This window comes from Gordionus sp. m RMFG-2023, chromosome 1 (genome assembly GCF_954871325.1).
Source record: "Gordionus sp. m RMFG-2023 chromosome 1, tfGorSpeb1-WG-v2, whole genome shotgun sequence".
NCBI lineage: Eukaryota > Metazoa > Nematomorpha > Gordioida > Chordodea > Parachordodidae > Gordionus > Gordionus sp. m RMFG-2023.
The window spans coordinates 48,710,732-48,727,789 of NC_088775.1; the positions used below are offsets into that span (position 1 = coordinate 48,710,732).

At 29.0% G+C, this 17,058-nt stretch overlaps 1 protein-coding gene across 1 annotated transcript in view; it reads right to left on the reverse strand.

Moving 5' to 3' along the window:
- LOC135926761 (uncharacterized) overlaps positions 1 to 17,058 on the reverse strand; it is a 66,191-nt gene that overhangs the window by 33,055 nt on the left and 16,078 nt on the right. Inside the window, exons 2-5 of the mRNA XM_065462693.1 lie at positions 14,180 to 14,238; positions 13,890 to 14,136; positions 13,296 to 13,727; positions 13,159 to 13,253 (exon numbers count right to left, since the gene is read on the reverse strand). Coding sequence (XP_065318765.1) covers positions 13,159 to 13,253; positions 13,296 to 13,727; positions 13,890 to 14,136; positions 14,180 to 14,238 — 833 coding nt within the window. The remainder of the gene's footprint in view (positions 1 to 13,158; positions 13,254 to 13,295; positions 13,728 to 13,889; positions 14,137 to 14,179; positions 14,239 to 17,058) is intronic.

Below are 17,058 nucleotides of genomic sequence, written 5' to 3' on the forward strand. Positions count from 1 at the left end.
TAGGGAGAGAAGGATGTAAAATGTTGGACTTATGGATAATTAACCGAGACGTTGAGCCGGTGATTGGATTGGATTACAAGTGTGGGGCCGGAGTATGGATTTTGGGGAGTATTTGCGCGATGGGGAGTATTTGTGGCGATCGAAGAAGATATTCGGGAAGACTTGATAAATATGGTCCGAGAGGATGAGGAGGAGAGAATGTACGGAAGAAATTTGGAATGGATGGAGGGCCGAGATAATATTGAAGTAGACGAGGGAAGATCCGTGTTTGGGGGGGGGGGGAAGCGAAAGAAATGGGAGGGAATATATGTTGGGGAGAGGTCCGATTTATGTAGATGGAGAAATAGCAAATATCCAAGACAGTAGATATGGAGTATTGAGGCCGCTGGTTGGTGAGAGGAGTGAGAATTTTGTAGAACAAGGAGTTGTGGAAAATTTGTGGGAGTAAAAGATGTCCAAAAAAAGGTGGAGAAGTTAGTGGAGAGGTATGGAGAAATCTTTGGGGAAGAGTTGGGTTGTCTAAAGGATTATGAAGTGGAGATTCGGATGAAGGATGGATGCGTACCAAAATTTTGTGCTGTTCGTAGAGTACCTTTTGAATGGAGGCAGGAGGTAGGGAAAGAGTTGGATCGTTGGGTAAAGGAGGTTATCGTGAGTCCGGTTGAATACAGCGAATGGGCGACACCTTTGGCACCCGTAAAGAAGGCCAATGTGAGTGTGAGGTTGTTTGCGGATTTCCGGGTAACGTTGAATCTATGTGTGGTGGAGGTGAAGTATCCTATACCCAGGATAGAGGAGATAGGGGCCAGTTTAAAAGGAAGCAGATATTTTTCGAAAGTGGATTTTTCGAACGCGTATTTGCAATTACGGGTAAAAAAAGGAGAGGCAGAGGTTGTTGACTATAACAACGCCAAAGGGGCTTATTTGCTTTTAGAAGGTTGCCGTTTGGGTAGAGCGTATCGGCACCTGTTTCAACGGACGAGGGCGGTAGTTTTTCAGGGATTGGAGGGAGTGTTTTATTATACCATGATGTAAAAATAACAGGGGTTACTCTAGAGCAGAACATTCAAAGGTTAGAGGTGGATGAGTATTTGCAGCGTGTTATTGGAGTGGTGGAGTCTTTTCAGCGTGTATGCAAAAGTGGAAGTCCGAAATTTTTTTTTAGTAATGAAATAAATTAAAAGGATTTTAGGTTGTAGTTACTCTTAAAAGAAGACGATGGAGGAATAATAATTATGGACATATGTTCGAATAATCGATGGTCAAAGTGTCCACTTACAACAATAACAGAAGAATTCCTAGGGGTGATCAAAGGGATTGGGGTCTGGGGGGAGGTGTCATAATTTGGAGACTGATTTGTAAAATTTGATTTTTGGTAAAGTCAGTATTTATTGCGTTTGATGAGTCATTTTTATTTTTATAATTTTATGTTTTAGTTAAATTGGTGAGTCATTGTTATTTTTATAATTTTATGTTTTACTTTAATCGCGTTAACATTTTATTTTTAGATTTATAAAAGTGAATTATTGTAAAGTCATTATGATGATGGGATTTAATTATTTATTTGTGATGATTATTGCTTCCCTATAAAAGGGAAGCAAAAATTGTAAATAATCAATTCATTTTTTTTTGAATTAATTTTTTTATAACTATTTTTTATTTTTGTTTTCATATTATTATTTTTTTTTTACAAATAATTTTTATTCTAAAATTATAATCGGTTTTTAACGTCTTATATTTTTATTTATAAACTATACGAAATATAATAAAGGAAGTATAAAACCGCCTATATATATATAATAAAGCAATACATTAATATAGTTAAATAATAATAAAGCAATACATTAATATTTAAATAATACTTATGAGGTTTACCATTTTCTCCTAAATTTTAATATTTTTATAAAATATATAAATATAAAGAAAACGCCTGTGAGATGTACTTATTTTTATCACAAATTAAAATTCACAACATATATATGTTTTTATTATTTAAACATGAATCTTTATTTTATTAATTTCAATATGTAATATTTTGTTTACCCCCTTTTATTTTATATTTAAGAATAAAAATAATACTCGTTTGTTGCGTTTCGTTTCACTTCTTTCACTGTAAAATGGTAAATTAGGTGGGGTGGTAATTTGTTTATAAAAAATATTCAATTAATAATTTTTACTTTGACTTGTTCACTTCTATTTTCCTCTAATTATTTAATATCTTTGAGAATTAAAAATAAATGATTATATAATATTAAGTATTATATTATGTTCTTGATTTAATTTTTATATTCTGTTTCAGTTTTAATATGGTTATTTATATAATTATAAGAAAAGCGATGCTGATGTTATTTACGATTACGAATATTTTTTTGATATTAGAATAATAGTTTTGAACATCATAATCAGGGATGTGAACCCGGACCCTGAACCCTCCTGGACCCTCGTATATAGGCTGAACCCGGACTCTTTTAAAAAGTGGAGGGTCCAAGGGTTCAGGGTGTTAAAAATTTTTAACTTAAAATTTTTTTTTAAATTAATGTATAAATATAATTTTTAAAAAATAATATAAAATTTTTATAATTTTATTAATTTTTAAAAAAATAATATAAAATTTTTATAATTTTATTAATTTTTAAAAAATAATGTAAAATTTTTATAATTTTATTAATTTTTAAAAAATAATGTAAAATTTTTATAATTATATTAATTTTTTTCGTGGAATCTCCCTAAAAAATAGTCACTTTAAAACTATAATTGATAAAGCAAGGGATGTTGTAAAATATTTAAGAACTCCCACAATTGTTAGAATGTATGATGCTAGAGCGATTATTAAGTTTGAAAGATTTTTGTAATGATTTTATCATAGGAGCATGTGAAATCATTTTGTCAGGAGATGATTGTAATCAAGTAAAAGAGCTTACTAGTGTGCTGGTTCCTTTAAAAATAACAACGTTAAGAGTGCAAGCAGAACAATTATGTTTATCGGATTTTATGGCATATGGTTAAGATATCGATTAGAGTTAGGGAGATTAACAAGTTCTTTTTCAAATGAAGTATTAGAAAATACGAAAATAAGAAAGCAACAATATTTACAAAATAGTGTTGTATATGCTTCTATATATTTAGACCCGCGATATCAGGTTTTATTAAGTAGTGAGCAAAAACAAATGGCTATAGACCATCTTGAAGATTTATGGCATACCCAAAATTCTATTATTTACAATACATTGGTGGTTATAACAATATCTACTGGTTGTAGCGATAACAATGATAATGATAACAATATTGATGATCTGGAAATTTTACTATTAGATAGAGAAAAAAAATTAAATTATAATCTAATAGAAAGGAGCAAAAAATATCTATTGTATCTTTAATAGAAAAGTTCTCGGAAGTTATGAGAATAAATAGAGATGCAAACATTTTAAAATTCTGGGAGGAAAATTCTTCAATATATCCAGAATTATATACCTTTTCTAGAATAGTCATGGCTGTACCGGCGACACAAGTACAATAATTTATGTATTATAAAAATGACTATCTATTTTAGGTAAGCGTAGAACGTGGATTTTCATCGTTGACTAATTTACGTGGAAATCTGAAGGATGATATTTTAGAAGATAACATGATTGTGCGATTGAATAAAATATTTTAAATATAAATTATCTCATTTCGAATTATAAATGTGTATATATTGAAGTATAATAAAAAAATGAATGAAAAAAAGTCTTATTTTGAGTCATTATTTTTATGTTTCCTCTGAACCCGGACCCGAACCCTGGACCCGGGTCCTTTTTAAATTTATTACCGGACCCGAACCCGGACCCTTATTTATTGTCGAAGGGTTCATATCCCTGATCATAATTAAAAACCAATGTGTTTTCCTTTTCTTCCGAAATTTTTTTAAAAGAAGGAAAAAATATAATTTTCATAATTATACCTATTTTCAACGAGAATGTTGAAATAATAAATTAGAGACTGGGCATTTTTTTAAAAAAAAATCTGCTTCGGGCTGGGTCGGGCCTAATATCTTTTTAAAAAATTTCAGCATGGTCGGGTTGAGCTTTGAAATTTTTTTAAAATATTTCTAAATTTATCAATTTTATGTTGAATTTTTAATGTAAAATAAAAATATTTGATTATGTTTATAGTAACTAGAAGATTTAATATCACATCTATATTTTAGATTTTAAAATCATGTGCAAATATATAATTTAATTTTTTTTTTTTCAGAAAACATGGTATTAAGCTGAGTTGCTTGCAGGATTTTACTATCTAAGTTCGATATAATTGATAAATATTTTTAATTGAAATATTTGAAAGAACATTATTCATCTGGATACCGGGTCTGAATCTCGGGTCTGTGCTCAAGGTTCATGCTCAGAGCTGGTTTGGTCGATTTTTTAGACCCAAACCCCGGGTCTGGGGTTTACACAACCAACCAATTAACAACACTGCCATTAAGAGACCAAGAGTGAATACTGTAATACTGTTATTTTAGTAGAAAAATATTTTAATTGGTTTCTATTTTATAGTCATATTAATATTTTGTGTTGATAAAAATTTCCTGGCCCTACAAGACCTAGACCATTTAGAGTTTAATTATTATTACAATAAAAAATATTTTAGTAACCTATTTAAATGCCCATATTAAAAAAATATTTTTTTACCCTCCAAAAGATATTTAAAATACCATTTACTTGATTCCTATATCAATATTTTGTGTTTATATAAATATTCCTGACTAGCTAAGACATCCCGCCTACTTAGAGTATAATTATTACAATCAAGAGATATTTATACTAGCATTTATTTGATACCCACATCGAAATTTTGTGTTGATAAAAATATTCTGACCCCTCAAAACCTAACCCGCCATCTATGAGTGATTATTATTATTACAATAAGGAAAAAATTTATTTACCTTTTATTTGATACCCATCCCAGACCAAGTCATACTCATCAAGACAGAAAATGAATACTCTTAATCTAAAGATATTTAAATTATATTTTATTGCTACCCATATCGATATTTTATGTTGATAAAAATATTCCTGACCCCCCAAGACCTAGACCCGCCCTCTATGAGTGATTATTATTATTACAATAAAAAAATACTTTATACACACCCCCACCCCGGGTACCCCGGGTTTGGACCCCAGGTCTGAACCCCGGGTCTGGACCCTGGGTCGGCCTGAGCACATAAAAGGGTCGTAAATTTAACGACCAAGCAAATTAACAACACTACTCAATCTTAAATTTAGAGATCTATCTTGGTTACAGGCTACTTTACCAACCAAATTCGGTGACATTGGCATAAGGTCGCTCTCGCTAGTTTCCATTAGTGCCTTCATATCCTCTCGCCTGTCTTGCGAGCCTATCATCAACACACTCACAAAACTTCCTGACCCCTTGCTTAGTCAGATAATTATTCTTTGAAAATTCTTCTCATTAGTTGATCCTCCCGGCACTACAGAAGGACTGGGATAAGCCTCTAGTTGGCACATCCGTTTCAGACCTTAAATCGAGGAGCTAACCCGAAGACCATTCTTTACTCTTTTCTAGCTGCGCAGGTAGCCGCTACAAATTGAATTTTTAATGGCTTTCCCATATGTCACGCCATTGGTCTTAGACTCAATTGCAATATAGCGATACCCTATCACATAATTTTCTGTCAAATATCGGTCAACTCCAAAGGTCATCCCTCTTTGCACTGCAAGCATTGTAGATGCAGATTCATTAGACATTCAAAATGCAACGATACTATTGCAAGGGCCTTGAAATATGCTGACATCCTGTCAATCAACGAGCCCACTAGCCTTTACAATTCCGATGGTTAACGGCCAGATGGTTCTACCATGATCCCTTGGAAGAGGAGAGGATTCCTAACCTTGGATTTCTCATGCATCGATTCTCCTGCCCCTTCCAATATAAATAGGAATGATATACTGTATGCCGAGACGAATACTTGCTATATCGCCGCAATCGCTACGCTAACTATACATCCCTACCATTAATCGCCATTAACATCATTCGGTTCTCATGCCCTGGCTTTTTTTAAAGAGCTGGGACACCGGATCCCTGCTAGTGCCGAGGATCCCTACCTAAGTCAAAGATTGGCCTTAAACATAATAAAGTGCAATCATCTCAGCTTTATACTTTCAATGACCGATGCATCTGATTGAACATCCTGTGCATAGAATAGGCTTAGGCTATTTTGCTCTCAATTATAACGTTGGATCTAAAAAGAAACTTAGATCTCAAGCGATAAAAGACAGCAAAAATTAATGACAAAAACAAAAACGCGAATGAAGATGCGCAAAATTCGAAAAGATCATTGGCCACAAAGCAAAGCCAATGCTAATTTTTAGATGAAGAATTCACAAATTTTCGCTTAATTAAATTATTAATATTATATAAATTTCCAATTAAATCAATATTATACTGAATATTAAAAAACTTTCTCTTTTAGGTGCACTCATGTCAAAACAAGGAAAAAGTTAAGTTATATACAGGAAACCATCGCACACCAATTTATTAAATTCCAGCTATCACCATTGCACTTTCATTCCACAAATTTCTCTATACCGTGCATATACTTTATTTGATACACATAACCTTAAACAGGAGCTGAATCATTTAAAATAAGTCTTCTAACATAATGATTTTTCGGAATTAACATTTTATAGAAACAACTACAAAATCAAATAAAAAAAATATTAATTTTAATGGTAAATCAAAATCTAAAAACCCTAAATCATATCCTTACCCTACATAAAACTATAACTGACAAAATCGAAAATAAATTATTTGAAAACAATATAAAAAAAAGTTTACAAACCCAAAAATTTTTTTTTTAGCACCAATCATACTTTAGACAAAAAAATGTATTTGAAATCACTGGATATATACTAGAGATCTACAAAGACCGGCCTGCGGGTTAGGCTGGGAATCTTTTAAAAAAAATAATACGGGCCAGGCAGGGCTTAGATAAAAAAAATTCCGAGCCGGACCTTACAATTTATATATATAAAAATCAGGCAGAAAAGTATGGTAAATATCTGATTTTTCATAATTTTAATACAGCCCGGGCATTAAAATTTTGTTTATTTTTTTTTAAATTTCAGCATATTTCGATTTTAATAAATTACAATATGTTGGCTTCTTTGTATTTTAAGGGCTGTCAAACTAAAATACTAAATCAATAAATAATATAGTAAATTAACAGGAAATTAAACAAGTTATTTATGGTGTGATACAATAAGTAAATACTCAATACAGATATTAACACAATGATTTGTAAAACGGTTGTTATATAAATAAAATATATATCATTGCAATATATAGATATTAAAAACATAATAAAGAAATTTGGGCCGTGGTGAACTTTTAATAAAATTTTAACAAGTCAAGCCGGATTTTTCCTAAATTTTTAGCTAGGCCTAATTTTTCGGGCCAGATAAATTAAAAAAAATTTTTAACAGGCTTGGACGAGCAACGTACGCAAAAATTTTAGCAGACCTTTAGCATAAATCATATACCATTGACTCAAAGTATATGCCTGTGGCAAATAGCGGATATACAAATAAGAACACAAAAATGCATCAATAAACAATCACCCAACAAAATCATGCGAAGCTGCACATAGCCATGATACCAATCATAATATAATTTTAAGAATTCATAATTCATATCTTAAGATTTTAATTATTTCCCTAGACTAATAATGGAATCAATCGAATTTTAAAAGATCAAATATTTATAAATATGGTTATATACTAAATACATAAAACGCTCTAATTCACAATTTTAATTTATTTATTATATAAAAATATTTCTTGTAAAATAAATGAAGATGGGTTACAAACTTAAGTATCCGAAATTAGAAGTGGGAGCGGGCCGTGTAAATACTCATGACACGATGCACGGCGTGAGTTTGAATAAATTTTAAATTATTAAACATGACTGGGCGTGACGGGCCTTCCCAAAATTTTTGCCTGTGATCATAAATTTCCCGTGAATCACGGATATTTAAATTTAATTATGTTTTTTTATGAATATAAATTTGCAATTTTATGATTATAATATATATTTTTTAATTTAATTTATTTCTTTTTGAAAAAGTAATAATTTTTGAAAACAAAAAAATTTACGTATTTTATTAACAACATTTTTTCTCCGTCTTATAAAATTTCAATTGAATGAAAAATAATTTAAGTCTTTCAACTAAAGGTGGGCGCGGGTCTAATTTTTTATTTCAGGCCCGCCCGCTCACGGTGGCAATAAAAAAATTCACGCCCATTCACGCCTACCACTAAAAAATTTTCGACCCGACCCGCCCGCTCACGACAAGCAATATTTTGATTCACGTCCATCACGCCCGAAAATTCACGGTGTTTTTAAATTTTTCAAAACTATTGCTATAATTTCACACTTTTATTTCATAATCATTAATAACAAAAATAAATACAATCTATAAATCGAAATTTATTTAGAAAAAGAAGAATGTCCATCTTTTTTTATTTCAATTGTGTACGCCTTTCCTCTAATAAGAGATTGGCTACAGAAAATAATCTTTCACTAGAAGCCGAACTTGCAGCTGACAAATTTTACTCGATAATTTTCTCAAAAAAGGAAATGAATATTCCTGCTTAAACTTCAAAATATTGTTTTGTTATTTATCTAATATGAATCTTTTAAGTTCATCCTCACAGCTTTCATCGGTGATGTTGATGCATCATATCATCTAGAAATTCTCTAAATTTTTTATTTAGAATATATGGTCTTTTATGAGAATTAGGAAAGTGATAGTTGGTATTGACCATTTAGAATATACGGTTTTTTACGAGTTTAGGATAAGTTGGGAAAGTTATAAATGATAGTTGGCATTGACTTATGCATATCATCTAATTCATTTTTAAGATTGTTTTATATATATCATTTTCTTCTTTTATTAAAAACTTAAGTCTTTTGAAATTCGGATCTAGAATTAAGCCTACCTTATGTAGTGGCTGCATAATAATCTTTTAAAAGAAATCTTGTTCTGTATTTTAAGGTTTTGATTATTATTGTATCACGTTCAGAAGGTTAACAAAATTTTATTAATTTTTGTTTCCATAGACAAACTTCATTTATTGTGGGACGAGAATCTGCTCTCAGATTATCCGAGCATTCTTTAAATATTGATAAAAATTTATCTAACTCACGTATGATGCTGATCTCAATTGTGGCTAATCTTTTTAATTCTTGCTTGCTAAACAAGTACACCTGTATTTAAGAAACTCTGTATCATGATATACAGAGTTCCATCTAGTTATTCTCGCTATTGCATCTTGTTTAAGGGTGTGGCTTAGTTTGATATTAGCTGTAGATTGTTTGAAATATTGTACTATTTTTTTTACGCCATTTATATTTATGGCTATTTCAGTTAAACAATTGTCAAAAATATAATGCATAATATTATTTAGTATATGGCATATACATGCAAGCATTTCGTCATCTTTGAATGCACTTATGAGATTTTCTCCGTTATCACTCACAACACATTTATTTAAGTATTTTCTACTTCTGTATATTCTCCTAAAATTGAATTGATTACACTTTTATTTTGACGTTTTTTTCATCCATTGCCCTTGTGGCCAAAACAAATGTTTTTAATTTAAAATCCTTAATGATAATATGTCCTATAATGGTTAAAAAACTTAGATTTTTATAGTCATCAGTCCAAATATCAGTGATTATGGACAAGTAATTATTATTGATCATGCTTTTAAATTTAAATTTTATTTCATGGTATATTTTTGGACCTATAGTATTCATGAGAGTTTTCCGGTTCACAACTTTTATATTTTGTTATCCATATGTAACACCAACATTTATCTCTTGGCCTAGCTTGGAAAATCTTTCACTTGATATAATAAAACAACTTTAAAAATTATAAATAAATTCGACTATATGCATAAGACAATGCCAAATATCATTTTTATCTTTTCTAATTCATCCTGTACACATAAAAAAACCGCAAATTCTAAATGAAACATTTGGAGAATTTTAGATTATTCTAACTCTGATGAGGAGCAATACCTACCGATGAAAGTTGTAAGGAACTTTAAAGATTCAGCGTTCAAAGGCAAATAACAATGAAAATATTTTGAACTTTTAGGAAATTTCAATTCCTTTTTTGGGAAAATTTTCTACTAAAATTTTATTAGCCCTGGCAAGTTTGACTTCCATTGAAAGATTAATTTTCTCTTCCAAAGCTTATTAGAGGAAAGACGAACACAATTGAATAAAAAATATGGATATTCTTTTTTTTTTAAATAAAATTTTGATTTATAAATGATATTACTTTGTTTGTTATTAATATGGAATTAAAGAAATAAAAAACTATGATAAAATAATTTCAAAAAGGCATAAAAGTAGCAATAAAGTTTTGAGAAATTTAGAAAAAAAATAAAAATCGTGAATTTTTCTGGCGGACTTGATAAAAATATTGTCTTATGTGAGCGAGAGGGACGGGTTAAAAAATTATTAGCAGCAAGCGTGAAATAGCGTGAATTTTTTTGGCACGGGCGGGTGGTGAATAATAAAATAGGCTGCCGACCTCTACTAGAAATATCTTATTTTATTAATTGACTTAATAAATTAATTTAATTTTGAAATGAAATGAAATGAAATAGGTGAATTATGAATGATAAGTTTCATTGTATAATCATATTCAAATGCTCTATTAATTAAGATCTGATTTCTTTTCTTATATTTACTATAAAAAAGTTATTAAAATTAAATTACTTGATATTAATAAATAATAAAATAATATAAATTAATAATTATATTCTATTAATATAATAAGAACGGTATAAATCTTTTAATGTTTTTATATTAGCAAAATCTATCACCCAAGAATACTCACTTTCGGTGGCTAAAATCAACAAAACAAACAAATATTAAGAGTAAAATAACATTATATTTATTCCAGGAGTTATATCAACTTTTGGAAACTTCTGCCATGAGGCACTTTCTTTCCTGGAGAAGATTGGAAGAAATTACCTAACTCACTGGCTATCCATATAATACTTCTACCTTCGTCAGAACATAGTTTTAGGAATTTGCCATTCAAATTTTTTATTCGCAGCTCTCTATAACCCACCGTTTTTATCGTATGTATTTACAGCCTGTTCAGTAGACATGTAGTTTTTATGTGTTATATTTAATATTTGTTAATATAGAAATAGTTATTATGCTAAATTAATTAATATTCTATATACAGGGTTTCCCATTCAAAAAAGGAAAAGTCTTAATCAAAAAAAGGAAAAGTTTCAATCATAAAAAGAAAAGGTCCGATCAAAAAGGAAAAGGGTCAATCATAAAGGGAAAAGGTTCAATCAAAAAAGGATAAGGTCCAAACAAAAAAGGAAAATTCCCCAAAAGAAAGGAAAAAGTTCGATTTTAAACCCCTCCCCCACCCCCAGATAAAGTCATGCCTATCCAGACCAAGAATGAAGACTGTCAAACGATATTAAAATTAACTTTTATTTATACCCATATCAAAAAAAAATATTTTTTACCTTCCCTCTCCTTACACCCCCCCCCCCCACCCCCAGATCAACCCATCCAGACCAAGAATGAAGACTTTCAGTCAAACCTTAAAATTAGCTTTTATTTGATACCCATATCGATATTTTTTGTTGATAAAAATATTTCTGATTCCCCTTCCCCAAGACCTAGACCCGCCCATTATGGGAGAGAGATTACCTCCAGTTGAATAGATCTTTTGATTAGCTATCGATTGATACCCTATATTAGATATATCTTATTTCATATGGCCAAAAAAACAACATTGAAAATTAATGAATAGCAAAAAAATTAAAAAACGAAACGCGCGGAAAACGCTTTTAAAATAAAATTCTTCTATATCATGGTTCAAACGCGATAATGCCGTATAGTTCTTTATCCTTTAAAAAATTGTAATTTTAAAGGGATCCCTTTAAATCCCGTGAAGATCCCGGATAGTTATGATCCCTTTATAAATTACGACATATGTATGATGAAAAAAAAACGTAAAGAATTGTTAAAAAATGGACTTAAATATATAAATTATTTTTAAAAATACAAAAGAATTATCAAAAATGAGAAGAAGAAAAATTGAGAAAAAATATAGTAAGAAAAATAAATTGAGAAAAGAAACAAATAAAGTAAAGATATCGCAAATAGTTAGAAATAAAATAAGAAGGAATGACAAAAATAAATAAAAATTTAAGAAAAATTGAAAAATTTTTTTAAAATTTTCCTTTTTTGAATGGGAATTTTCCTTTTTTGATTGACACTTTTCCTTTCCTTTTGGGAATTTTCCTTTTTCGATTGACACTTTTCCTTTTGTGATTGGACCTTTTCCTTTTTTGCTTGACACTTTTCCTTTTTTGATTGAACCTTTTCCTTTTTTGATCGAACTTTTTCCTTTCTTTTTGGGAATTTTCCTTTTTTGATTGAACATTTTACTTTTTTGATGACTTTTCCTTTTTTGAATGGGAAACCCTGTAAAAATTTTATATTTTCAAAATAATGATAATTAGAGAATATAATTTAATAATTTTTATCTTGAAAGTTGAATTTTTTGTTTTTTAATATTATATATCTTTTTAATCACTTAGGCCGTGCCCTAGGTTGACTTATACTAAATAGCAGAGCAAAAAAAATATCTTAAAAAGGAAAAAACCAAAAAAAAACGAATAAAAAAGCATAACCAAAAAAGCAAAAAACGAGAATAAAATACGAAAAGTAACAATGCCGCCAAATACTTAAAACAAACCAAAATAGGGAGGCCTAGTCAAAAGCTTTTTAGCCTATGCTAAAAAGTAATTAAGTATCAAGATTAAGTCGACCTAAGACACGGCCTTAGTACTTTTTTCGGGTAATGATGTATAGCGTAGAAAATTATTCTTTTGAATGGAATTACATATTATAAGAATTAAACTATTAGTTATTAGATTAAATAGAATACCATTAATAATTTGTGTTACTTTATTGTTTATCCTGTAATTTTATTAGAAATAATTTATACATGCATTTGCACTTCACTTAGGCATTTGCAGTTTAGTCAAACTGCTTAATTATTATCTTTAGATAGATTTTCAATTCAAAATTATTTATAAAAATAACCGTTATTTTGAGAATATATTACATCCATTGTATCTTCTGAAACTTTTTTGCGTTTTTTATTGATATTATGTTCTCCGCAGGGTACTAGTTCATTGCTTAATTTGAAAAGTTATATAGCTACAGAATGTAAATCTCACTTTAAATTTGCTGTTTTAAATTTTGGTACTTGAGATTTTGAATAATTTTTAATAAAGCTTTCATCTAAAATACCATCATTACCTTTCTCTTTAGCCGGTGCTTCAAGTAAGAGCTGCGACATTTTGTTAAGACTTGGATACAACCCAGAAGATTTGTTTATCTGCATATATTCGTTAGAAAGAATGCTGGGAATGTCATAAATATTTTTTATCACTTCATTATTAGTGGAAATTTCGATGTTATTTTTATTACGGTACGTCACCGGAACGAGCGTATTAACTTTATCTTTAATTAGACATTCTCTGGGGTTTAGATCAAACCGACTGTTAAATGCGTCTGCATTCGCCAAATTTCTAGTATTCGTATTATTAAAACAATCATTGTTTGAGTTCACTAAGTTAACATCATCATTTGGACTTCTTCCCTGTAGACTATATATCATACAATTGAAGAAAACATATTTATCTATTTATCATAAAATGTGTATATTACTATATCTTAATATTAAATCTATATAATTGGATTGATGAATAAATTTGTTATTTAATCCAATTTCTTAGTTTTAAAATAAAACTATACAATAAATTTTATACCTGCTAGGATAGTTCAGAATTAATTTTCCATTGTCTATATTTTGAGAATATTTAATGTTGTTTTGCATATTAGAGTTTGAATTTGTATATTTAGTAGATGCCCAATTCTGAATTTCATTATAATTTAAATCAATTAATTGCACATCTTTAAAAATATTGACAGGATCTTGAAATTGTAATAAATGGCAATCTCTATTGGGAATCGATTGAAGTTGGTTTATGTTATTGTTGACTTGACATGCACCATCTAAAAAAAATTTAATTCTATTTCATATCATTTTTAGGTTTACCTTGTGGGGGTGAATAAGGTTCTGAACCAGAATCGGGAGGACTATCCGGCAAGTTAGATCTAATCAATTTTTGAAAATAATTATACTAAAATTAATAAGAAAATAAAGTAAAATCTGTAAATTAGAAAATAATTTTAAATTTGCACCATTTTTGAAATTATCATGGCATTTTTGATAAAATTTGTTAAATATTATTTGGATACATTTATATAATTTCTTTATTAACTTAAGTTGGGCCACTATCAAATTGCAAAATTATGTAGGACGAATGTAAAAAAAATAAGGTTAAAATGTATAGAATGACAGATGAAACTCCCCTTGAAAATTTTAATTTAGACTCTTTGTTTTAAGTGATAAATCTCAAAGAGATCTCCTGTAAAATGAAAAGGGCATCAAGCCATTTATGGCCATTTTTGTAAATTTGAGGAGCCCTTAAGTGAAGAGCAACTGCATCCGAGGACGAGGTCAAATGTTTAATTTATTTGTGATAAAGTAGAACAGAATAACTTTTGGGAAAGAAAAGAGAAAGATGACATGCTAAGGGAGGTCCACTCTGTCCACGAATTGATGGTAAATTTTAATAAATCAGGAAATTCAATTAATTCCGATATTTTGGCAGAATAATATAATTGATAAGAGATTTAAATAAAATGTATAGATTAAAAGTGGCGAACTTTGCTAAAAAATTAATTGAACTAGCATTTTAATATTGAGTTGCGGCACCTTTTGCTTTATTTATAGTTGCTATTCTTTGAGATAAATAGTTTATTAATATAATTCCTAATTATATCTTTGTTTAGCCTTGAGGTGGTAATATTTAAGTTGTTTTCTCTTATCATTGTAAGTGAGTTCAAAAAAAAATTCAAGATATGATCTTGCATTTCGCATTCATATTTTTATCTTTAAGTTCTTCTTTGAAGAATATGACTCATGACATGTTCTGATAAAATAAAATGAGGTTGGATAAAAGGGATTAATTAGCTGGCTAAACAGTCGGCTCTTAAGTTATAAGTCGAACCAGGGCAAATAGATTAATCTATTATTGCATAAATTCATTAATGTTTTTTTTAACTCATTTTTAGAGAATAATATAAATTTGTTGATAAAATAATAGCATTAAATTAAATTTCTAATATAAGAGTAGACGATATTTATTTATAATTTTAAAAAAATTACGTTTTTTTTGGCACATCGTTTGAGCAATATGAGAATCTGGTATTTTGGCCCGGCTCCTAATTCTTTTTATTCGGCCGGGTCCGCAATTTATATTTTGTATAGGTTGTTTCGTATATTTTTTTATGAATAAAAACTAAATAAATTTCCCTAATTATCGCTTCAAAAAACATCTTCAAAACCTCGGCCAGCTCCGACCCGTAGAAAAAACTTTGCACAATTTGTCCGGTCTGGTCTGAAAATATTTTTGCCCCCGGTGGGTTTTCGGACTTAAAATCTTAATCGGGCCGTTTTCAAAAATCGACCTACTACACTAACACTAGTCTGTGCTTACCTTCAATGTACACATCGATACACAGTATGGAAAAATAATTTAGTGAAATTTTTGAGAAAATATAGAAAATTGTATGCATACATTGTTAAACTGAAAAATTAATGAGGATTTTAAATATATGTGTAATTTTCAATATTTTTCAAGAATCATACAAAAAAATATTTAATTTTCTGCAAATTTGATGAAGATTCTGAATATATAAAGATATTTGCATAGTAAAAAGATAATCAACGTCCTAAAATTTATCACATTTTTTTCAATATAGAATATAATTTTTAAAATAGATAAGATTACTTTTATTTAGGGTGATCGGTCAATTGACTGAAGGAGTATTTGACCTGATCAAATACGGTCAAATACTCTAAAATATTATTGTGAATAATATTGATTTAATTAACTAATATATATTTAAAGCATTTTTATAAATATAATTAGTTTGCAATTTATTTAAAAATATATTCAATATTTGAACCATCAAGGCTTCTATTTAATTATAATTTTATAATAAAATATAATATCATATTAAAATATTGGAATTTCATTTTAAAATATAAAAATAAAATAATTTTTTTCATTAATAATTTAATTGGATCTCTATATATAAATAATTATATAATTTTGCTAAAACATGGGTTGAGAAAATTACTATTGAGTTTTACCCAAAACCTCAATTTCAGAACCATCGAACTGTTTTAAACACATATTTTCCTTAATAATCACGCCATTAGGCTAATATTTATAAAAATTTTCACAAGACATTATCGAAATGCTCGCACCAGTGTCAAATAGCATATCAATATACCTGCAGTCAATTTTCAAGTTAACCCTAGGACATTGACCCAGTCTATTTATTCCATCAGTCCTTAAAATTTCACAAGTTTTAAGGGGCTGATCGCTATATATTCCCTCTGAAATATGCATTTCATTAGAATTTAAATTTCCTCCTAAATTCAACTCGGAATTTCGAGGCTTTTTACTAATATTACTATATTTTTTAATAATATCCCGAGGATATTTTTCCCATTTAAAATTATCAACATTTTTTCTATTTGTATATTTCACAATGCTCCCAGGAATTACCATTTAAAAGCATTATTTTTCATTATATTCACATTAAAACTATAATCAACCGTTTTAACTTTATCTTCATGATAACAAACATTTTCATTAAAACCATTAAAATTATGAGAATCCCATCTCTTCTTATTATTATAATATACTTTCCTAAAATTTTTATTTCCCTGTATTTTAACTGCTATATGATTACATTTGCTATCATATAGTCAGTGTAAAGCACAATTTATAGCTATATGACCCGTCTCTTTACATTTAAAACATCACGAGACCCATCCAAATCCGATTTCAACGAATC